This window comes from Phocoena phocoena, chromosome 13 (assembly GCF_963924675.1).
Source record: "Phocoena phocoena chromosome 13, mPhoPho1.1, whole genome shotgun sequence".
NCBI classification, from domain to species: Eukaryota; Metazoa; Chordata; class Mammalia; order Artiodactyla; family Phocoenidae; genus Phocoena; species Phocoena phocoena.
This window is the reverse complement of record NC_089231.1, coordinates 73,000,950-73,025,704: the sequence shown is the minus strand read 5'-3', so window position 1 is coordinate 73,025,704 and position 24,755 is coordinate 73,000,950. Positions and strand designations below refer to the sequence as shown.

At 43.4% G+C, this 24,755-nt stretch overlaps 1 protein-coding gene across 1 annotated transcript in view; it reads right to left on the bottom strand.

Annotated features, from left to right (window-relative positions):
- UBE3B (ubiquitin protein ligase E3B) overlaps nucleotides 1-20,207 on the bottom strand; it is a 49,764-nt gene extending 29,557 nt beyond the window's left edge. Inside the window, exons 1-12 of the mRNA XM_065889631.1 lie at nucleotides 20,047-20,207; nucleotides 19,768-19,888; nucleotides 18,390-18,449; nucleotides 17,867-17,971; nucleotides 16,309-16,405; nucleotides 14,979-15,064; nucleotides 14,013-14,095; nucleotides 10,772-10,877; nucleotides 10,354-10,474; nucleotides 9,178-9,355; nucleotides 8,583-8,746; nucleotides 7,272-7,439 (exon numbers count right to left, since the gene is read on the bottom strand). Of these exons, the coding sequence (XP_065745703.1) occupies nucleotides 7,272-7,439; nucleotides 8,583-8,746; nucleotides 9,178-9,355; nucleotides 10,354-10,474; nucleotides 10,772-10,877; nucleotides 14,013-14,095; nucleotides 14,979-15,064; nucleotides 16,309-16,405; nucleotides 17,867-17,971; nucleotides 18,390-18,449; nucleotides 19,768-19,888; nucleotides 20,047-20,207 (1,450 nt within the window). The remainder of the gene's footprint in view (nucleotides 1-7,271; nucleotides 7,440-8,582; nucleotides 8,747-9,177; nucleotides 9,356-10,353; nucleotides 10,475-10,771; nucleotides 10,878-14,012; nucleotides 14,096-14,978; nucleotides 15,065-16,308; nucleotides 16,406-17,866; nucleotides 17,972-18,389; nucleotides 18,450-19,767; nucleotides 19,889-20,046) is intronic.
- Nucleotides 20,208-24,755: the final 4,548 nt, after the last annotated feature.

Below are 24,755 nucleotides of genomic sequence, written 5' to 3'. Positions count from 1 at the left end.
CCTGAGAAAACCATAATTCAAAAGTGTCATGTACCGCAACGTTCACTGCAGCACTATTTACAATAGCCAGGACATGGAAGCAACCTAAATGTCCATCGACAGATGAATGGATAAAGAAGATATCCATTCTTTATATATGTGGCACATATGTACAATGCAATATTACTCAGCCATAAAAAGAAACGAAATTGAGTTATCTGTAGTGAGGGGGATGGACCTAGAGTCTGTCATACGGAGTGAAGTAAGTCAGAAAGAAAAAAACAAATACCGTATGCTAATACATATATATGGAATCTAAAGAAAAGAAAGTGGTTCTGAAGAACCCAGGGGCAGGACAGGAATAAAGATGCAGATGTAGAGAATGGACCTGAGGACACTGGGAGGGGGAAGGGTAAGTTGAGACAAAGTGAGAGAGTGGCATTGACATATATACACTACCAAATGTAAAGCAGATAGGTAGTGGGAAGCAGCTGCATAGCACAGGGAGATCAGCTCAGTGCTTTGTGTCCACATAGAGGGATGGGATAGAGAGGGTGGGAGGGAGACGCAAGAGGGTGGGGATATGGGGATATATGTATACATATAGCTGATTCACTTTGTTATACAGCAGCAACTAACACAACAATGTAAAGCAATTATACCCCAATAAAGATGTTTAAAAAAAAACAACAGGGTGACTAAATAGCCAATAGGTCAAGTAAGAAATCAAAAGAGAAATTAAAAAAATACCTTGAGACAAGTGAAAATGGAAATAAAACATTTCAACATTTATGGCATGCAGCAAAGTGGTTCTAAGAGGGAAGTTCATAGTGATTCATGCCTACCTCAAGAAACAACAAAAATCTCAAACAATCTAATTTTTTACCTTAAGGAACTAGAAAAAGAATAAATGAAGCCCAAAGTTAGTAGAAAGAAGTAAATAACAAAGATCAGAGGAGAAATAAATGAAATAGAGACTGAAAAGGCAACCAAAAAGATCAATGAAATTAAGAGCTGGTGCGTCTGGAGCCTGTGCTCCGCAACAAGAGAGGCCGCGATAGAGAGAGGCCCACGCACCGCGATGAAGAGTGGCCCCCGCTTGCCACAACTAGAGAAAGCCCTCGCACAGAAACGAAGACCTAACACAGCAAAAATAAATAAATAAATTACTAAACTCCTACCCCCAACATCTTCTTTAAAAAAAAAATTAAGAGCCAGTTCTTTGAAATAAAGTTGACAAATCTTTAGCTAGACTCACCAAAGAAAAAAAAAAGAGGCTCACATAAAATCAGAAATGAAAGAAGAGACAAATGATTGAAAAATTACAAAATATCGGGCTTCCCTGGTGGCACAGTGGTTGAGAGTCCGCCTGCTGATGCAGGGGATGCGGGTTCGTGCCCCGGTCCGGGAAGATCCCACATGCCACAGAGCGGCTGGGCCCGTGAGCCATGGCCTACTGGGCCTGCGTGTCTGGAGCCTGTGCTCCGCAGCGGGAGAGGCCACAACAGTGAGAGGCCCGTGTACCACAAAAAAAAAAAATACAAAATATCCTAAGAGACTATTATGAACAATTATATGCCAACAAACTGGAGAACCTAGAAGAAATGGATAAATTCCTAGAAACATACAATCTTCTAAGACTGAATCATGAAGAAACAAATTCTGAATAGACCTATTACTAGTAAGAAAACTGAATCAAAAACCTCTCAACAAATAGAAGTCCAGGACCAGATGACCTCAATGATAAATTCTACCAAACATTCAAAAAAGAATTAATACCCATCTTTCTCAAACTCTTCCAAAAAATTGAAGAGGAGGGAATGCCTCCAAACCCATTTTACAAAGCCAGAATTACCCTGATATCAAAACCAGACAGGCACAACAAAAAAAGAAAATTACAGGCTCTGATGAACATAGATGCAAAAATCCTCAACAAAATATTAGCAAACCGAATTTGACAAGATATTAAAAAGATAATACACCATGATCAAATGGGATTTATTCCAGGAATGCAAGGATGGTTCAGTATCTGCAAATCAATCAATGTGATACATAATATTAACAAAATGAAAGATAAAAATCACATGATCATCTCAATATATGCAGAAAAAACATCTGAAAAAATTCAACATCCATTTACGATAAAAATACTCTCAACAAAGTGGGTACAGAGGGGATGTACTTCAACATAATAAAGGCCATATAAGAAAAGCCCACAGCTAACATCATTGTGAAAAGCTGAAAGCTTTTCCTTTAAGGTCAGTAACAAAACAAGGAGGCCCACTCTCACCACTTTTATTCAACATGGTACTGGATGTCCTAGCCAGAACTAGGCAAGAAAAAATAAGTAAATAAAAGGCATCCCAGTTGGAAAGGAAGAAGTAAGATTCACTATTTGAGCTGATGTGATATTATATATAGAAAACCCTAAAGATTTCATTAGAAAAACTGTTAGAATAAATTAATTCAGTAGAATTGCAGGATACAAAATCAATATACAAAAATCTGCTGCTATCAGAAATGAACTATCAGAAATAGAAATTACAAAAGCAATCCCATTTACAACTGCAACAAAAAGAATAAAATATCTAGAATAAATTTAACCAAGGAGTTCTGAAAGACCTGTACACTGAAAACTATACAACACTGATAAGGGACTTCCCTGGTGGCGGAGTAGTTAAGAATCCGCCTGCCAACGCAGGGGACATGGGCTTGAGCCCTGCTCCAGGAAGATCCCACATGCTGCGGAGCAACTAAGCCCATGTGCCACGACTCCTGGGCCTGCACTCTAGGGCCCGCAAGCCACAACTACTGAGCCCACGTGCCACAACTACTGAAGCCTGTGTGCTTAGAGAAGCCACCACAATGAGAAACCCGTGCACCACAATAAAGAGTAGCCCCCACTTGCCTCAACTAGAGAAAGCCCGCACACAGCAACGAAGACCCAATGCAATGAAAAATAAATAAATAAATAAAATTAAATTAAAGACAGTGATAAAAGAAATCAAAGAAGACACAAATAAATGGAAAGTTATTTCATGCTCATGGACTGGAAGAATTAATATTATTAAAATGTCCATACTACTCTAAGTAATCTATAGATTCAATGCAATCCCTATCAAAATTCCAATGGCATTTTTCAGAGAAATAGAATCAAAATTTGTATGGAACCAAAAAAGACCCTGAATGGAAAGCAATCTGGAGACAGAAGAACAAAGCTGGAGGCATTGTGCACCCTGATTTCAAACTATATTACAAAGATACAGTAATCAAAACAGTATGGTACTGGCATAAAAACACACACACAGATGAATGGAACAGAATAGAGAGCCCAGAAATGAACCCACACATATATGGTCAATTAATTTACAACAAAGGAGGCAAGAATTTACAATGGGGAAAGAACAGTCTCTTCAATAAATGGTATTGGGAAACTGGAACAGCCACAGGCAAAAGAATGAAACTAGACTACTACCTTACACCATATATAAAAATAAACTCAAAATGGAGTAAAGAATTGAATGTAAGATCTGAAACCATGAAACTCCTAAAAGAAATCACAGGCAGTAAGCTCTTTGACAAGCGTCTTGGAAATGATTTTTTTGGACCTGACTCCAAAAGCAAAGTCAACAAAAATAAAAATCAGCAAGTGGGACTACAACAAACTAAAAAGCTTCTGCAGAGCAAAAGAAACCATCAACAAAATGAAAAGGCAACCTATGGAATGGAAGAAAATATTTGCAAATCATATACCTGATAAGGGGTTAATATCCAAAATATATAAAGAACTCAGGCAAGTCAACAAAAAAACAAGTAATCTGTTTAAAAAATGGTTAGAGGATCTGAATACATTTTTCCAGAGATGACATACAAATGACCAACAGGCACATGTAAAGGTGCTCAACATCACTAACCATCTGGGAAATGTAAATCAAAACCACAATGATAGGGTTTCCCTGGTGGCGCAATGGTTGAGAGTCTGCCTGCTGATGCAGGGGACACGGGTTCATGCCCTGGTCCGGGAAGATACCACATGCCGCGGAGCAGCTGGGCCCGTGAGCCATGGCCGCTGAGCCTGCGCGTCCGGAGCCTGTGCTCCGCAACGGGAGAGGCCACGACAGTGAGAGGCCCGCGTACCTCAAAAAAAAATAAAAATTAAAAAAAAAAACAAAAAAACCCCACAATGATGTATCACCTCACAGCTGTTAGAATGGCTATTACCAAAAAGACAAGAAATAACTAGTGTTGGTGAGGATGTGGAGAAAAGGGAACCCTTGTGCACTGTTGCTGGAAATGTAAACTGGTGCAGCCACTATGGAAAACAGTATGGAGATTCCTCAAAAAAACTGAAAATAGAACTACCATATGATTCCACAATGGCATTTCTGGGTATTCATCTGAGGAAAACAGAAACACTAATTTGTAAAGATGTATGTACCCCCTTGTTCACAGCAGCATTATTTACAATATCCAAGATAAAGGAAACAACCCAAGTGTCCACCAATGGACAAATGGATAAAAAGATGTGGTGTGCATGTGTGCGCACACGTGTGCGCACACACACACAGGAATACTATTCAGCCATAAAAGAGAATGGTATCTTGTCATTTGTGACAACACGGATGGACCTTGAGGTCATTATACTAACTGAAATAAGTCAGAGAAAGACAAATACCATATAATTTCACTTATATGCAGAAACTAAAAAACAAAGAAAAAAACCCAAGCTCATAGATACAGAGAACAGATTGGTGTACCTATGGTTGCTGGGGCAGGGGGTTGGCGGTAGGGGAAAGGTAAGCAAAATGGGTGAAGGGGATCAAAGAGGACAAACTTCAAGTTATAAAATAGATAAATCATGGGGATGTAAAGTACAGCATGGTGACTATAGTTAATAACATATACTGCATTTCTGAAAGTTGCTAAGAGGGTAGATCTTAAAAGTCTTTAACACAAGAAAAAAAAGAAAAAATTTAACAATGTATGGTGATGGATGTTAACTAGCCTTACTGTGCAATGTGTACAAATATCAAATCATGTTGTACACCTGAAACTAAGATAATGTTACATGTCAACAATACCTCAATTAAAAAAAATGGAGTAAGAAGTTACAATGCAGAGGTCACAGGTATTCTTCTACAGGACAAATATACTCATTTACAGCATGATATACCAATTCAATGAGGGCTGCATCCTGAGCGACTTAGACAGAAATGAAGATGCCATGCTCTGGAGAGCCGGGTCAGAGGAGCAGCACGTGGCTCCAGGACCAACACACGTATGTGAGGAGCACGAACAAAGACATTTTGTAAATTGTGAGAGCAGAAAAACAGCAGTATTTTTAAAACAAGTGTGTTATTTTCTCTAATCTAGTTTGTGTATAGTTTTGTGTATAGCCAAGCTAATAGAACGAATATTATACATATACTTTAGACTAGCTCATCTTCATTTTTAAAATCATGTATTTTTTTTCCGTCTTTTTTTTTTGGCCACGCAGCGCAGCTTGTGGGATCATAGTTCCCCGACCAGGGATTGAACCCGGGCCCTGGCAATGAAAGAGCTGAGTCCTAACCACTGTACCGCCAGGGAATTCCCTAAAATCATATACTTTCAAATTGGCCAAAAAACTTCTTTTTCAATTCTCTCATTGGGACAATGGGGGATGCTTAATGTGGTTATCTTATAAAGGTGGACACAGGCTATTACCTCAAAATCATCTCACTCAGTATGCTTCCCAGACCTTCCCACTGTGCTGGGGTGCCAGCTCATCTGGGCCCCTTCTCCTTCTGCACTCTCCTTAGGGAAATGGCCCTCAGGCCCAGGCCTTTCACCCCACCCCTTTGCTCAAGCCTCCACACAGTACACAGTATGCTGGCTTGGCATCTCTGCTGCAGGTCCAGCAGGTACCTTACACTCATCACAGCCAGACAGAACTCTCGATGGCCCACAATCCCCCCTCCACCTCCTGCCCCCCCATCCAAGCTGGTCATCCCTTAGCTCAGCAAATGGCCCCACCATCCACACAGTTGCTTGGGCCAGAAATCTGGCAACATCTTTGAAACTTATAGTCCTCACTCCCTCAAATCCAATCTACCAGTAAGACCTGTAAACTCCACTCCTGGAGTGGACTGTAAATCCTCCGGCTTCCATCTCCATCAGCCCAGTGGTTCTGAACCAAGGATGATTTTGCACACCGCCCCACCTCAGGGGGCATTTGACAATGTTTGGAGACATGTACGGTTGTCAAAAGTGGGAGAGAGGTGCTACTGGAATTTATGGGTAGGGGTCAGGGGCTGCTAAACATCCTACAATGGATAGGATGCCCTCCACAACAACAAATTATCTGGCCCCAAATGTCAACAGTGCTAAGGCTGAGAAACCCTGCCCTAGTCCAAGTCAACAATGTCTCTCATTATTTTCATTGTCACAGTGTCCTTCATTATATTAAATATACTTTCCTCTTACTTATCATTGGTCTCCTCACTACTGCAATGTAATCCTCTTGGGAACACAGACCTTGGCTGTCTTAGTCCCCTCTGCATCCTCAGTGCCTGGCACACATAGGTGCTCTATAAACATCTGAAGATGAGTAAGTGAGTGTGAAAGACAGAAGTAGCAGCACTTTGATTTAAAAAATGTAAAATGTAACAGAGAAGTTCTTAACCCTTTATGCAGTCAACAGCTTCAAGGTTTATAGACCTTTTGTCCTCATAACACCCATCATACTAACAACTCCTGTGCTGCTCACAGTGGGGACTTTCTTCCTTGCTCAGCTAAAAAGGAAAATGTCGGGCATATCCATGCAATGAGATCTTACACAACCAATAAAAATGAGGTTTTTAAAGAATTCTGACATGATAAAATGCTTATAATGTGATTAATGGAAAGGGAAAAATAAAACTATGTATTTCAATCTAAATATATATTTATGTAACACACTCAGGATCAGGTGGTTATCTATGGACTGTAGGATTAAGAGTGGTTTAAGTTTTCTTTTTTCTGCTTCCTTGTCTTTTCTAGTTTTCTATTCATAAAAAAATATTAACTTTTAAAAAAGCAAGTTGCACTTCATAATGAAAATAAAAGCCAGGTCACAGGAACAAGCTAGAAGTGCTAGGACTGCAGTGACCTTAAGCTTTTTAACTGAAGAGAATCAAGTTCTAAGAATAGCTCAAAAATACCCTTCTTCAGAATCTATTTTCTGAGTCAAGGAAGCCAGGAGAAAATCAACTTCTAAGAAAACTTGTCTGGCAAATGTGAGAGATGGCAGAGACCGCCTCAGGACTCCAGACCTGTGAGTATCTGCAGCCGGATCTGGGTTAGAGTCGTCAGCGAGGTCTGGTAGAGGACGCAGATGTTGCAAACCTTCTGTACCTCCGTAGAATCAACACGTTTACCCCCAACAGGCCTGAGAATATTCCGAACTGACGCCGACTTCTGAAATGCACGCTTCAGGAGAGCTGGCGTGGAGAGAAGGAGGAACGTGTGAGCAGAAGTTCAGCCATCTGCCAAACTCCACCCCATAAAGGGAAGAGCGCTTCAGTAAAGCTCCTAATTTCCAGCCAGAGCCAGACAGTGAGGCTGCAGCTTTGATTCAAATCACCTCTTTTGGGTAAATCAGAAAAGCAGTAACAAAAGGTTTTTAGACAGAACACAAAGACCTCTTTAGAACAGCACAAGATCTGTCAGAACAAGCCAAACATATTTGATTCTTACTGTGGATTCTTTTACTGTAACCACTTAACTTCAGAACCCACAAAGGTGAAACTTCCAAGGACTGAATTATGGGAAGAGGGGCAAAGGTGGGGGGCCTGGCTAATTCCCAATGTTCTGTGCTTTCAGAGGGAAGTAGGAGCATCAGCCTCCAGTACTCATTATCAGTTTGGGGTTGTACTCTCGTTTTACACCTTCGCATCTATATCCTGCTGAAGTTACACTGAGCCCATGCTCACTGACAGCTACAAGATGGAGCTTTGTGATACACTGGGTGGCAGAAGAAAAACCACACCGAACCTGGCAATCTGCCATAGGCAAGTAACTCCACTGAATTATGTGTTAACAGCATTGCCTTACTTTTATCAGAGTGCGCAATAAGAAACCTTTCCAAGGAACCCATTAGTGACCCTGCAACAGGGATGCCGCTGAGGTGGTAGCCTGGTCAGTGACCACTACCACCTGTATAAGCAGCTCCACAGGGGAGACTTATTTTATGATTAGGAACTCAGAAAAGCTCTACTTCCCCTAAGAAATAGATCTTCCTGCTTCTTCCTACTAATGAGAAGTAATAAAGGGTCCACAAATCCCTTTTCATTTTTGGCCACTGGAAATTCAGAGCCAAATGGCAGTTCAGAGATAAGCATGGCAGCCCTCATGGATCATCTGTGGATATTCTCTACACACAACCTTGATTTTGTTCACATAGTTAAATTTCCCTAGTCCTTGTTTACTATCCCTAAGGACTTCCAGTCACTGTTTTGCTAAATGTGAACTTGATGTAAGCCATCTCAAAATCTTCAGGGGAGAAGTCAGAGGTCACATGACAGAGGGGAGCAGGTACACAGGGCCAGTCAGGCGCTGCACTTTGGGGAAGGAGAGCCACTCACTCTTCACAGGAAGCACATTCTGTGGGGACGCTGGCGGCACGTGGACCGGCTCCTGGTTCTCCAGCAGCTTCTTGCTCAGGATGTCACTGAAGAAGATCCGGATCAGAGGCACCCCCCACAGGAACTGCAGCTGTCTGGTGACCAAGGGCATGGACTCGTTAAGGCTAGGAGAGAGCAGGAGAGCGGGCACGTCAGTTCCACCTGCTGGATGGCCACACGGAAGGGTAGCTGGGGACTGCCACTCAGCACGGCAAGCAAGATGCTATAAGAGAAGTGGGATCCACAAATTGCCACTGAGCCCTGGATGCAGAAGGCACCAAGCTCTTTCTTGGCTCTCTCGCTCCACACAGACTTCCTGTGCTGCCAGCAGCATTGTTGCTCCCCCCAGGCCCCACGTGTCACAGTCACATCCCAGACAGCCTCTATCTGTTCTTCATCCTAATTCCATCCTGTTTACCACCCAGTCGACAAAAGCTTCCTGATGCCTACGTAGCTGGCTTGCAGGCCTGGCCCACAGATCTCGATGAAAAGGGGGAAGTGGTGGAAGAGAGGCAGGCAGAGACAAGGAAGACGGTGATCTGCCTCCAGAACTCACCCATAGTCCACGGATTGGGAGAACCAGCCAAGGACAGGGTGCCAGTGGGTCAGGTTGGATTTCTTCTGGGACACGTACTTCTGACAGTAGCAGAGCATTTGGGTGAGCAAACTCACAAATCCATCTGTCTCCTCCTCTAACACCCTGGGGCTGAGGGAGCCCAAGTGCAGGAGGTTGCCTACAAAGAGAGAAGGCTGAGTGCGGTAGGCCCGGACAGACACGCTTCCTCACCTCCCAGCCCTGCTCTCTGCCTGGGGCTCATGCATCCATGTCTACGCGCAGGAAGAAATTCCACGTAGAGAGGAACCCATCAGTGCTGGGGCTGCAGTGCTGTGCAGGCTTAGAAACAGGCAGACCTGGCCTCAAATCCTGGCTCTGCCAGAGGCGAGCTAGGTGACCCTCAACCTACTTCTTGAGTCTGTTTGCTCATCTGTAAGACTGGAGTGGTGACCCCCACTCTTGATGTGAGGACTATATGAAGTAACGTGTAAAATGTCAGGTACACAGATTTTTAAGTTAGTATAACATTTTCTTACATCAAGATTCTAAAACCAAGGGTCAACACAAGCAATGACCTCCTGAAGAATAGCTGAAAAGTCCTGGAAAATCACTGTTATTCAGTGTTCACTGAATTTATTTAATGTTTTCTGTGAGGACTCTTACCATCAACTCCCTTAAAATGTAGCCCCAAGAACCTTTTTCTATGCAAAATAAATTTCCTCTAATTAGGCAACGAGAGTTGTGTACCTCTGCTGTTTCAAATGCTTCTCTATCCCCAAACCCTGTTCTCACCTAAATGAAAACACTGTAAAACAGACATTGTAGACCCTACTCTGATCTAAGCCCCACCAAACTGTGCTCTCTTCTCTCTTGAGATGAGAATTATCCAGGTAACTCAACACGTTTTCATTTTTCCCTTGGCTGCCAGGAAGCTAAGGGCTGAAAGTTAACATTCATTTACAGTCACTCAGCTAGTTTGCCAGGCTGATGTTTTTCCATGTGATTTTCAGTTTCATGTGTCTACTTAAACTGTTTACCTCATTACCTGTCTTTTATTGTAAGCACTTCCAACTTTTACTAAAAACAGCTTGTGGCCTCCAGAATGGTGGTAAAGCTAAACACCTGGGCTTTTCCCAACGCCCAGAACACAATAAAATTCCAGCCATAGATACCTACCCATGAGACAAAGTGTATGGCATCCTTCTAAACTTTCACATACATCACGGCATCGATCTTCGTCTCTTAAAAATGTGATGAATTTACGGAGCATGTCATGAGATTCTAAAATAGTGAGGCGCTGCGAACAATCGTAGACTGTTAAAGCGGAAGCTGGTAAAAGGAGCTTCCCTCCAGAGTGTGAACTCTATCCCCGCAGATCACCCCCTAGCTGCCAAACATGTTATCCACCACCAAGAAGAAAATGAACAAGATGAGACCCTTTTTCTCTGGGCTTCTAACACAAGTGTGTCTACGGTAGCTACTGATTTAGGAGAACCATCAGGAGACGAGGTAGAAATTAACAGAGGAAACATTTTACTTTCTATTTTAAGGACAAAGGCAAAGATGGCATTGGGGGAATTCAGAGCCCACTCACCTCGGGGGTCACTGTGCTGAGATGAGTCATGAGAGCGGGCACAGACACAATGTGGATGAGGAACGGCCGGATCAGATTGTCTGAAAATTGTGCAGCAATCACAGGGCTAGACACAGACATATCACCTCACTCAGACACGTTTAATGTGAACCTGGAACAAAAGAACAACCCTACCAACACCCCCAAATCCCCTGGAATTATGCTTCACAGGACTTCTAGGAAGACTGAAGGCTGAAAATGGGCCCATTCACTGGGGGAAGGTTGAATAAGTGATACTTTAGTCTATGACGCAGCTATGAAAAATCAATTTACTTAAGTTTTACTGACATGAGAGAATCCTCATGCTATAATCAACTTTAAAAAAAAAGCGGAATGAGAAACTATGTACACGGGAGAGGAGGATGGGGATAGTGACTGGAAAGGAGGAAAAGAGGGGCTTCTGGGGTGCTGCTACTGTTGTTCTATTTCACAGGTGGGGTGGTGCTTACATGGGTATGTTTACTGGGTGATAAGTCACCAATAACTCATACTTCAATTAAGCAATTTATTCTGAATATACAACCAGATAATAAATGGAACAAGGTGAGTTTGGGAAGGTTCCCATGGGCCATTAATTTAAGAAATATATATTGATCTTAGAATATAAAAATGTGTTGAATATATGAAGCAAGTATAAAGAGTAAGGAATAAAAAGTGTGGGCTCTGGAGTCAGATGGCCCAGGTTTAATTCCAGGCCCTGCCCCTCCCGGCTGTGTGACCAAGGGCAAGTGACCTAACCTCTCTGGGCCTTAGCTGCCTCATTTATAAAATGGAGATACGAGAATGTGGTGAGGAGTCAGTTAATGTGTGTAGAAGTCTTAAAACAACGTGCGGCCCGTGAATGTTAGCTATTTGTATTATAGAACTTGGTGATCACATCTAAACATATCAGTTATGACTTCATAGACTTTTAGTAGCAGTATCTACATATTGTATGACAAAACCATTGAATATCTTGTTTTACAAGGTCCTGGTCCTGTTCAATTACTTACAAATATTCAGAGGAGGAAAAAAAGTACACTATGCAAGAAAAAGGCTTTAGAACAGCCCGGCCTTAACAAGTGAGTCAATGGATTCTGACATATGGAAAGAAAAAACTTAAAATGATGGACGCTATTATATTCTCAAAGGAGAAGAAATGTGGTGGAATGACTAGATGACCCTCTTGGTGGATCACAGTGTGAACTGCAGCCACAGTGGGACAAGGGAAGGATGCTGGGACGGAAAAACGACTTGTGTTCTTGGGAGATGGAAGACAGGGGAGCTAGAGGATGCTGCTGCGCTCCTGGGCTCAGACGTCTGTGTGTCAATCCTCCGCTGTCTGTGACAGAGGAGAGGGTGGGCGATGCTGCTGGAATGAGCTGCTCAGGTGACTCAGGAGAGGGAGCTGCAGTAAACCTGATCTAGGAAAACATGTGTTATGACTCATTAAATACATCTCTATGTAACTCCTCTCAAAGTGTGTAACGAACGTATGACTGTTACCTAGATAATTTGTTCTACTTCTTTAATCATAGCATAACCGGTTGGATTCTGTTCCTGCTATGAAGGTCTAGCCTCTAGAGGTGTGCTGTCCAATGCAGTAGCCACTGGCCACATGTCAGGGGCTACTGAGCACATAAGATGTGGCTAGGCCAAATTCCTATGTTTTAAGTGTAAAATAGCCACCACTCTTTGAGGACTCAGCATTTGAGGACTCAGCACGGAAAGAAAAATTAATAAATTATCTAATTTCAATTAAAATAATTTAAAAGTATTGATTCCATGCAAAAATGATACATTTGGATATAGCAGTTTATATAAAATATATCGTTAAACTCAATTTCCCCTTTCTTTTGACTTATTTAATGTGGTTCTCATCATATTTCTATTGGACGGTGTACACCAGCCTTGTCCAATAGAACTTTTGGTGATGATGAAAATGTTTCACATTTGTGCTGTCAATATGGTTTTCAACTAGTCACGTGGCCCCCGAGCACCTGAAATATGGCTAATGAAACCAAGGAATTGAATTCTTAATTTTAATAAATTTCCATTTAAACAGCCCCACGTGGCTAATGGTTAGTAGAAACCACAGTCTAGATCAGGTCGGCAAACTGTGGCCCACAGGTCAAAAACTGCCCACTGCCTGTTTTTGTAAATAAAGTTTTATTGGAACACACAGCCGTTCTCATTTGTGTATGTACTGTCTATGGCTGCTTGGCGGCTATAGTGGCACAGTAGTTGTGACAGAAGCTGCGTAGCCCACAGAACTGAAAATATTTACTAGCTGGCCTTTTGCAGAAAAAGTTTGCCAACCTATAATCTAGACCATCATTTTTCAAATTGGTGTTCCATGGAAAATGATTCCACAGGATAGTAACAGACATGTTCCATCATCTAAAACTTGGGCGAGAGTACTCCATGTTCAGATATGTTTGGGTCAAATCAGGTTAAACAAGCCCAAAGAGTTTGCTACCACAGGATCTGTCAGAGCTTTCAGCAGGAAGGTGCCTGGTGAATTACCAGGAAGAGGCAGACGGGCAGCTTTACCAAGCTGGTTTGACCACAACACTCCTTCTTTCCCAAATTATTATTATCTTGGGGATTAAGATGATCTCAGATTATCAAGCTATCTTATTAACAACTCTCCAAGTTACTGCTCCTTTCAACAGTTTAAGTATGTTCTGGACCCACTAACAAGCACAGCTCTTTACACTTGGCAGTTCTCAGACTTGCTGGTATGATTTCTATCAGGAAATATTTAGCTTCTTACGTACTTTACATCTCCAAACTGACTAAGTGAAGATAAATATCACATCCTCTCTGGTCCTCCGAACTCTAGTGTCTTAAACCCGTGTTCGCAACACTATTCCCTGAATCCTTTCACCCTGCCCTTTGCTGGGCCTCTTTCAGCTCTTAGGTTTCCTTTATCAATTAAAAGCTCAAAAGGAAAAATGGTCATATCTTGGCCCCTGGCAGAATAAAAGCAATTCATTTTGAATAGCTTCCCTCAAATCATGATGCAAAAACATTCAAGGGTACAGCCGGAAGATTAAGAACAGGGCAGTCACAGATGTGTCATTTTCATCAAGAACAACACTTCCTGTAAATTCTAACAAAGTGGGCAAGCCCGTACCTAATACCAGTAACAAGAGAAGAAAAGCAGGAGGAGCAGGCCTTCAGAAGCAAGCTGGCTCCTCAGGCGCAGTTTCTTACTCACCGCATTGCTAGGGAAAAGGCTGCTGTTAAAGTGCCTTTGGACAGACAAGGCCGGGGTCTCGCCAGGCCACGGGTTAACAATACCTGCAAAGAACACTGTAATTGGTCAGGGGGCGGCGCCAACTTTATATTCATGTGCACGTAAAAAATGTACAGTAAGTGCTTCAGATAAAAAACTGTATTGGAATGTTTCTAAAAAAAATGAAAGAAAAGCAATGGGTGTGTATGGAGGTTCACTGTACCACTCTCTCTCTCTAGTTTAAATATTACACTTGAGTTTTAAAAAATAATAGTTAAAAAAATTAGCAGCCGATAAGAAGAACACCAGATTTAAAATCTCAATTATTTTAGAAGCAATTCAGAGTTATGGCATCAAGTAGACTCTTCCACTGAGATGAACTGTTGAGAATCCACCTTTGGTTGCCACGGCACCTTGCAGGGTTGTCGTGAGGAGAAAGTGAAACCCAACCAGGAAACAGCCCATCTCAGTGCCAGGCCAGAGGACAGCCTAGATCAACGTCACTTCTCAAACTCAAGAATTCCAAAGTATCAATACTTTTCAACAGTGATTAGTTACATTTCTGACAATTCCCTGGATGTACGAACTGGCATGATAACATGCAGTGTGGACAGAAGGCTGTTTGAGGACTCAGAGCTAGAAAGACGATTCCAGACACCAACCAAGGAACCTGAGGGAATACATCCTGAGACCTCCTTCCTGAGTTTAAGTCTCAAATGACTGCATTATCCTCATAGTCAAAAATGTAGCACAGTGAAGGGGTCCCAGTCACTGTCCTCCCTTCACAGAAATCGAGAGGGTCTCAAAGCCGGGGTCGGGGAGGGAGGAGAGGGCGCTTCCTGCAGAAAGCGCTTCTGTGAGGAGGGCAGCAGATAGGCCGAAACCAGAGGTAAAAACCCAAGTTCAGGTATGGAGAGTGAGTCCCACATTAGGGATGGGGTCACAGACCTGCAGCACAGAATAAAATCCATGCTGGTTGAGATGGCCCATTATATTTGCACAAATGTGGTTCATGGCTGGTCGAAGACTCTCACCTAAACAAAGAAAAAAGTCTGAGAAAAAAAATCTCTGGCCATAACGTGAACAGTTTACATGCCCTAGGTCCCAGGCCGTAAGGAAACGAGAGCTCCTCTGGCTTGTCTTCCTGCTCCCCTTGGGTCTGGCACCAGAGGACAGGGAGACGCCACATCTCCAGAATTCTCTCTCCTGCAAGGCCCGGTGGAAGCGTAACCTCTTAGGGGACGGGGCCTCTGGTTTCCCAGACGTATCATCCCCGGCCTCCAAGCTCCTGCAGCACATTTTCTACTTCCCTCCGAGGGCCTGGCACTTTCTACCCCCGGTGGCTACCTCCTCTCCCCACTGGGATACAAGCCCCCTGGCAGGGCCAGAACGCACCGAGTTCTAAATACCCCCCCAGAGTCCAGGATCATGACTTAAATGAACCCTCCTTCCTGGCCTGGAGCCTCGGCACACAGTTTCCTCTGCTTCAGAGTCCTGCCCCACCTCTGTGCTCTGCAAACTCCACCTCCCCCTGCAGCTCTCAGCTCAAATGTCACTTCTTCGGGAAAGGCCGAGCCCCACACAAGGCAAGGCCTCCCTCCCCACTGCACTCTCGTTTCTCCTGGGCTCTTCCTTCCAAGCGCCCCTTGTCACACTGTTGTCGTGACCTACACACCCACGTATACTACTCAGATATTCATATATATACGACCTCTCTTCAGTGTCTGTCTCCTCCCCACCCCACCAGACTCAGGTGCTGGGAGGAAGGGCGGGCACACAGAGTTCAGCACCTAAAGCCCCTGGAGGGCAGTGACCTCTCCCCTATCTCCAGTGCCTGCAGAGCATGTGGCACAAAGCAGGCTACTGGGTGAATGGATAAAGTGAATGTATGAAACATGTAAGGCCGAGTTCAGTGTTCAAGGAAGAAGGCAGCTTTACCATGCAATTTTATGGGCAAAATAGAATTATTTGCTGCCGCATATTCTCCAAATGAAATGATGAGGCTTAAGTGAATATTATCAATCTGAAGGCTGAAGTGCTGTGGGAGTTGTAACAAATGAGCTCAGAGGGACTGTGCCTTCAAACGTAAATTCCAAGAAGGGAGAGAGCTGAGCACGTGATACTGAACTTATCCTAGATACCATAGTGCAACGTCTCCATTTGTGTGGTTCTAGGGCCTTCCCTGAGGTTTGTGGCAGCAAAAACACTTCTTGAAAAGGTCCCCGAACTCTCCATGGAAACGCTACTTAGGAAAGATTTTGAAGCAAGTCCCACAGACCTTTTCCCCGGAGAATTTTCCATGTTGAAGTGTCTGTAAAGATGACAAGCATCGTGAGGTACAGTGTGATGAGTTTGGAGTCTTGTAAAATTTCAGGCTAAAAACAATAAAGAGAGTAAGGTTAAGACACACACCCTCCAGTCCAAGAGAGTAGAGCAACCGTTTTACAGCTTTCTGAATGCAAACCAATGAGTCAGGATTCTAAGTCTTTATTCTTTTTCTCTTGAAGAATGACCACTCTAAGAGTTAAACAACAGGGATTTCAGCACACCAGTGCTTGACCATAGAATTGAAATACTCTTGGAAATGGAGAATTGAGAATTCTTAGAAAACAAGATGACCAGGGCTGGCCTGCTACATGTATGCATTCAGTATTTAACATATGTATGCATGTACACTGGAGCAACAGAGTATAAATGCAACTGAACATAACAAGGACTCTGGGCTCAGACTTTTGGCTTCACCACTTACTAGCTGTGTGATCTTGGGCGAGTTTCTTAACCTCTCTGTACTTCAGCTTCCTCCTCTGTTGACTAGGGACAGTAACACTGCTTCCTTCGTTTAGTTGTTGTGAGAAATAAATGGATTCATGAATATAAAGCGCTAAGAACAGTGCCTCCCACACAGAGAACACTATGTATTGATACTACTGGCTATTACTATAATGATGACTATAATTCTTGCTTGATGCTGGGTCAAGGTCAAGAGAGCCATTCACAAGTGCCTTGAGAGAGATGCCTGGGAATGGATCACTGGGTTCTCTGGGGACATCTGCTCCATTGCTCAGTTACTACCAGAGTCCTTGCCAAGCCTCTGCCCCTGAAACTTCTCCCTCCCTACGTGCAAAGTGGAAACGGCTGCTGTTTGTACACACTCACACCCCTGCCCACCTTCCCATAACACAAGGGTGGGCACTGGACCAGGCAGGCCTGGTGGCAGTACCCCACCCATCTTGCCACTGTGACCAGTTCAGGGTTGAGACCAGGATCCCACCGGACCTTTATGAGTCCTCCCAGATTTCTGAATCGATGGGGGAAGCCTCCCTTTTGTCTTTGGTCAAGACAGAGTCAGGATGTGAGGCTAGAACTGCCAGCTGCCATGATTAGAGTGGGAGAAGACAAGGTGATTCCAAAAGGGAGCACACATGAAAGAAGGAAAGAGAGGGAAAATCCAGAAGCCCCCTGGCTCTAGTATGTATTACCAGCTGCACTCATGTTGGGTTTCTGCACTGTAACAAGGGGCCTGACTAGTATAATTATGCCAGCTACAAAGTATCCACTATATCAAAAGCACTGAAAGGAAGACAAGATTCCCTGCCGTCAACACTGTGGTAAGTGCAGGTCAACGTTCAAAATACCGTGCATGAAAGAAGCTCTCAAGTTGATAACAGCATCTAACTCACTCTCTCTGGGAACAGGGGCTCCAGTAATTCTTTACTAGACTCCAACTGATACATCACAAAGGTATAACCTATGAGGGAACCACGAGGACTCTGAAAATACATTCTACAGGCCTCAAGTGGGAGGGATAGATTTACAGTCTTGTTTTTATTTTTTACCTTGAGCTGCTCAAGAAACTCACAGCAATACCACATAACGTCTTTGATCTGTTTAATCCATAGGAGGGTGAGATCCTTGGAAAGAGCCAGGGACACGTACCATACCTACAAACAGGAAAAAGAGAAATGTAATGGGCAGTTACAGGGATCAAATGACACACATTCCAGCTACTGGAATGGGACCAATTAGCTAGGTCCAGAGCCAGATAAGGCAGGGGGATGAACACAAAAATAAGCAGCAAGGAGGACTTATTTTAACACTAAACCCAAAGGTAAAACTAGCCTGGTAAGTGGATTTACCATCCTGAGTATGAGGCAAGAGCAGCACACAGCTTCTTGGATAACGCAAAGACTAAGGGATTCACCTGCACTTTGTTAATGTTTTCGATCCATTACTTACTCACACACGGGTGTGAACATGCAGAGTCATACACAACAGTCAGAACATTCAACAGGAATTTTCAGAGGTAAACAGGCCAGCTTGAGTGGTCGTGGGAGACTTTCTGGCTTCCGCCCCACTTACCTTGGGTTCATTCTCAACATCCATGCTGCTCAGGATGCAGCGACACAACTTCTCAAATCTCTGCAGAGAGGCAGGATGGGGGTTATAAATTCTCACAATGAATGGAGAAATCAGAAAGCATCCGTGGACCCCTGGCATGGATGTGCCGGCCTGACGCCAGATGACTCACATCGGGATCCTATTTAATTCCGACTTGTAAACGTGGAGACCGAGGATCAGAAAGCCTAAGGAAAGGCTCTCAAACTGGTGACCCGCAGGCAGGATGAGCCCTACATGTGTTTTAGACTGGGGCTCCTTTTGAAAAACAAGATCAACCTGGCAAACTGGGCCTGGATTCCTGCAGTCTAGCAGCTGTCTCCTAAACTGTGCTCAGCCATTTGCCATTTTGTAAGCACCACGGATGCTGACTTTTGCCTCACAAACTGTCATATCATCACTTTCATCCTGAAATGCGAAAGCAAGAAAAGTGGTACACCCTGGCTGTACCAACCCTGGATCCACCCTTAAAAGAGGTGTGGCCCTGGCTGCTGCTCTACCAGACTGAGCTGTGGTTTCCTCCTCTGTAAACGGGTGTCACCTCCCTGCGCCTGCCTGTCCTCATCTGCGTGACTGCGTTTACTGCCAGCATCCTCCTCTCTCTCTCCTGCTGGGCTACAGGCTCCTCAAGGGTAGAGACCTTGCCCACTTTGTTTCCTTCTGGGGCCCCGTACCCAGAAGAGGGTCTGGCACAATGTGAAGCTTAGCAGTAATGGATGCCTAACCCCCAGGAACACAGAGGCCCTCCTCAAGGGTCTCCATTAGTACTGATACAGATGACTAGCTGCTCCCCTGGAATTTTACTTTCTAGGCTGATTTTTCTAATTCCACAGGTAAAACTAGCCTGTTTTGTTTGGTTTGCAGGATTTTAAGAGAAATTTCAAATTAGTGGCCAATTTTTACAAATTAGAAAACTGAGTGTCAAAGAGCTCTGGAGTGTCTTTAAAAAAATCAGAGTATCAGTCCCGCAATGGCTGGAGCAGAGGAGCGGCCACCCCTTTGATGGCACACCACAGCCCACCTCTTCCTCCAATGTCCTCACCACCGCCTGTCAGTTACCATTTATTATGACTTGTACCATGTTGTGTCTCATAAATCTGCTAACCTACGCATCTGAGGACAAGAGCCTGTAAGAGTCAATGTGAAAACAATCGTGATGATTCCCAGCACTGGGCATAATCCCTACGAAACAGGTTCCAAGAAAACAAAAGGGGCAGGATGTGGGGGTAACAGAACCTGTCTCACAGAGTTGCTGTCAGGACTAAATGAGTTAATATCTATCAAATACTTACAAAAAGATCTGACACATAAGCACGATGTGGGTTTGCTATTATTATTTTACCTCATCATCCTCTTTAATTCTGAACAAGAACAGCAGTTTCCTGGCAGTCTTAAAAATACACAGTGCACTTCTTTTACTGGACCCAGAGTCATCTGCTTTAAAAAACTCATCAATCTCTCTCCTAGGGAGGGAAGGGTAAAAAAAGACGTTTTAAATTAGGAGTTCATAGCAGCTGGAAGGCTGTTCAAGAACTGTTAAGAGAAAAGCAATCGGTTTGTTTTTTTTTTTGCTATGAATTGGAAACAAAAGAAAACGTGCTGAGGAGCTCCTGACACCCACCTGATTTCTCTTTGCAGTCGACGCCGACAGAGAAAACTCCGTACATGGGCCTGAATCTCCACAGCTGCCCTCTCCCGCTCCTTCTGCACCAGCCTTTCCTCTCGAGCCTGACGGGCTCTATCAATGAACCAAGCTCTCGAGGTCTGAGAAACAGTGAACATGTTTGCAAACTTGCACAAACCCTGCAAAGAAAATGGCAAGTGGCTGATGTAGGTCATTATACTAAAAACACTCACGAAAAGGGGCTCAGGAGCAAAGGGCAGGAAGGGACTTGGGCAGCAGCAGAAAGCTACTCGGGACCCCCCAGCTCCCTCCCAAATGGCTGATAGCTGTCCCCGCACAAGTCCCAGCTTCCTGTCGGCTCCTTTCATGCAACTCCTCAGACCAGCGATGCTTTTTCCTGTATTAAGTTATCACATTTTTTTTTTTTTTTTTTATCACATTTTTTTAAGAGAAACAACAGAGTGCCTGGCATAGGGTCTGGGCTCTGCAATGGTTTAATGAATAAACAAAGCATGAATCAATTCCAACCACAAAGCTCTAACTCAAACCAGGCATCCTCTAAGTCAAAGGTCTCTGGATATTTCACTGAGCAGTCAACTTTTATTTTGCCAAGTAAAGACTTGAGGGAAAAACATTAAACATAATTATTTACTGTCACCATTATTTTATTTATCCATTCACTCAACAAATATTTACTGATACCTACTTTGTGCCCAACACAAAAGAAGCCTTTCATTTTTTTTTAAAGGGCCATTTAAACACTAAAGCAGCCAAAGGTACATGATTCTAGAATGCCAGACAATCCATTAAATCGAACATGTTTGGTTTTAGGCATAACTTATTCTGTTGTCCTCACCGTTCCCATCCTGCCAAGGGCTGAGGAAGATGTTAGAGTAGAAAGGCCCCCATCCACAGACTGGTATTTTTGGACTGTATATTAGCCATTACATTTTAATCTAAATCATCAGTAACTGTGTTTTCCCAAAGGGATGGTTTTGGCTATCAGCCTAGAGCACACAGCACTGGTCCACAGAGCCTCCCACACTGAGATGATGTCTTTAGATGCTTGAAAACTTTGTCATTCTATCCAAAATATATAATCAGACCAGCTGACATGGGCACTGAAATGAAATACTCAGAAATCTAGACTTCTTGTAAACCATCTCTTTACCAGGTAAGCTCACTCAAAGCAGTGTGCACGTGAAAACATCAAGGATAAGAAGGCTCCTCCCATGTCAACACATCGGGGGACCTCTGTGGCACCTGTTCGACATTGATTCACATCTGTTAAACAGGAAGGCTTTTCCTACACGTGGGTCTCTCATCAGTAATTCTCAAGACAAACGAACATGGAGACGGTCCTTCATGGGGTGTCGGGGGTGGGGGAGGAAGCAGAAGAGAGAGCCTCTTCCCAATAGTAAAACAGGAGGTTGCACACAAACTGTGACTAAGTACCTGTAAGACCATCTTGAAACTTTTACCTGATGATGGGAGGGAGTGTGAGAAGACAGGCAATAAAAAGGTACCAGTCTTCCAAACCATTCACTCTGCCCCAGAAGTGGAAGTCTGGAGCACTCACCTGAGGACCTGCCGGTGACGCAGAAATGTCAGGTAATCAGTCATTAGTGATTTTGCACAGGGCTCACAGCTGAGGACATCTTCTCATTTCAGAGGAGCTTGTGTTTTCTGGCAGAAGCAGAAGAAAAAAAATCCAGATTTAGGATTAGTTTTCTAGGTAGGCATCATATACCTTCCTCACTGAGAAAAAGTAATAAAGACAGTGCAAAAACATCTGTGTCCTCTCTAGTTAATGTTGGATCTAAATGGTAGACCTATCTCCCCAGTCCTCACAGTTGAAAGGGAACAGGTGAGAATAAGCCCAAAGAAGTTGCTGACTTAAAGCTGTAAATGTTTTGTGATGGCAACTAAGAATAACAGAGGGGATGACATGTTTAAAAGCCATTGCAAATTATGTTTGACATTTTCAGCAAGTTGGAAAAATATTTATGTCTAAGAAATGAAAAGGAGGCTGGCTGCGAACCAACACTGTTACAGAGTCCAAGGTCATACTGCTTGCCACACGACAGGCCAATAAATCGAGAGACGAGTCGATGGGGCAAGGAACAGCGATTTTATTTGGAAAGCCAGCAAACCGAGAAGATGGTGGACTCATGCCCCAAAGAACCATCTTGCCTGAATTAGAATTCAGGCTTCTTTTATACTAAAAGGGGAGGGAGGAAAGTCAAACATCTCCTGGTTCTGGTCAGCCTCCAGAGGGGACGTGTTAATTTCTTCCTCCCTGCAGTCATTCAGAGGTGGGCCTGGTCAGGATGTTTCCTGTGAGCTAAACAAAGGTATTTTAGCTTAATGCTCATTACCTGGGAGGCAGGGTTCCCAGAGGTGGGCCATTATGTATAATTTAAGCTTACAGGCAACATCCCTTTAGTGATTAACTTGTAATAGAATACAAAGGGTTCTTCCCTATTACAACATGATCCCAATTACATAACGAAAGAGAAAAAATCACGTGCGCAGGTAGAGACAAAACTGGGGGGAAAAACACATTAGGAATGGTTGTTTTAACTAATGAATATAACAAAAGAGAAGCAGACTCACAGATACAGAGAAAAACTGGTTACCAGTAGGGCGAGGGAAGGAGGAAGGGGCAGTATAGGGGTAAGGGATTAAGAGGTACAAACGGTAAGGTATAAAATAAAGTACAAGGATCTTTTGTACAACATGGGGAATATAGCCAGTATTTTATAACTACAAATGGAGCAAAACCTTTAAAAATTGTGAATCACCATATTATACACCTGTAACATATATAATATTGTACACCTGTAACTTATATATAATATTGTACATCAACTATACTTCAATATTAAAAAAAAAAGAGTGGTTGTTTTGAGATAGGGGAACTGTGGGAAATTTTGCTTCCCTAACTAGTCTGTTTTTCGAACTCTCCATAGAAGGCATGTGGTAGCGTGACATGGCACTGTGAGTCAGAGCTGGAGCCAGCCCCTAGCTCTGCCGTGTACCGCGGGGGGAGATATCTGGGAGTCGTTCTGTCTTGTCTGTTAATCAGCTTAGAGGCCGATCATGAGCACTGAATGAGATGATGACCTCAAGCACCTATAGAGGTGGCTGACGGGGCGCACAGTCAGTAAGTCTAATTGACGTATTATTTTTATAGACACAAAGATTTTCTTTTTTAAAACTCTTCAGCAGAGGCCCTCATCTGTACAGGCACTATGGTTCTCTGGGTAGGAAATAACAGTCACCCGTTAAGAGTTTTTTCTATCCCTGGGTGTACTAAGACTCACCAGTCCTGTCACTTGGGCTATGAGCCCTGGGCCCTGTTTATATTGGGGAACAGCTTCAGGGTCCTGAGAGCTACAAACAAGCTGGCCCAAGCCATGAGCACAATGGTATACTCTTTCCTTAACGTGGAGACAGTCCCTCTTGGGGGGCAGGGGGAGGAAGGGGAGGGAGCAGAAGGAGAAGAGAGCACTTTTTCCCAACAGAAGAACAGGAGGTTGCATGCCAACTGTGACTAAGTACCTCTAAGACTATGTCAAAACTTCACTTCTCCCAGCGGGCCCTGCAGGATAAGATCCCTTCCTTGAGATCATCATCCCCTTGGCAACGCTGTATGTTGGTTTCTGTTTACACCACATAATGGTCTATACTTTGCAGTTCTTCAAATTCTTTCTTATTCACCTCCTCTACCTGCATAACATCTATTACAGTTCATTAATCAAATAAAAACACATCAGAAGTATTTATTAAGTACTTACTCTGCTAAATGCCCTGGAGAATCAAAGAAAAGGCTGTGCATAGAAAAGGCTGTGAGTAGCAGAGAAAGCCTTGGGTCAAAGTAGCCCTTAGTTCTTTCAAGTTCTGGTTCTACCTTATTTGGCCAAGTTACTTATCCTCTCTAGGCCTCAGTTTCCTTATCTGTAAATTGAGGATAATAATAGTACCTGTCCCCTAGAGTTGCTAAAAGGATTAAATGAAAATTTACCCTTCTTGTATCTCGATTTAGTCATCAGGATACTGTGATTAGATTAAATGGGAAAATGTTAATAAGGAGTATCTGAAAGCAGATAGCAGGTAAGTGAGCTTTACCGTTCTGTCCCTAAGAAGTTTACAATCCGGTTAGGGAAACAAAAATGTTATAGGTGGAAAGATAAGGAAACAAGAGATTGTTGATAACCAAGATGGTCTGAAAAGCAAAAGGAAACATGTTGATTTGAGTACCCACTGCTTGTCAAGTCCTTTCTATGTGATCTCATCTAACAAGAGCAACCCTATAAGATCATTTAATACCTCCCATAATCTCATTTAATATCTCCCATAATCCCAAAAGGGGCAGAGTCAAGATTTTAATACTGAGTCAGGACTCTTCTCTACTTCTATAGTTCCATGAGACTGTTCAAAATCAATCTTTTCTGGATCAGGCCAACTTCATGGAGCACTATTAAAGAGCCTGACAGTCTAGAGAGTGTAGTCCAAAGGTGAAGCACCATATATAACTGCTGTCTGAGCCCAAGGCAATTTTCCGTCTATGGTGGGAATAGCTGGGCACCTAGGTTGAATGACCTGGTTGAATGACCATTTGTTAGGGGTGGACCATGGATCAGACACTGTACAAATATTTAACCACCTCTGTCTTTTCAGCTCTATCAGGTCTCAACAGTCTA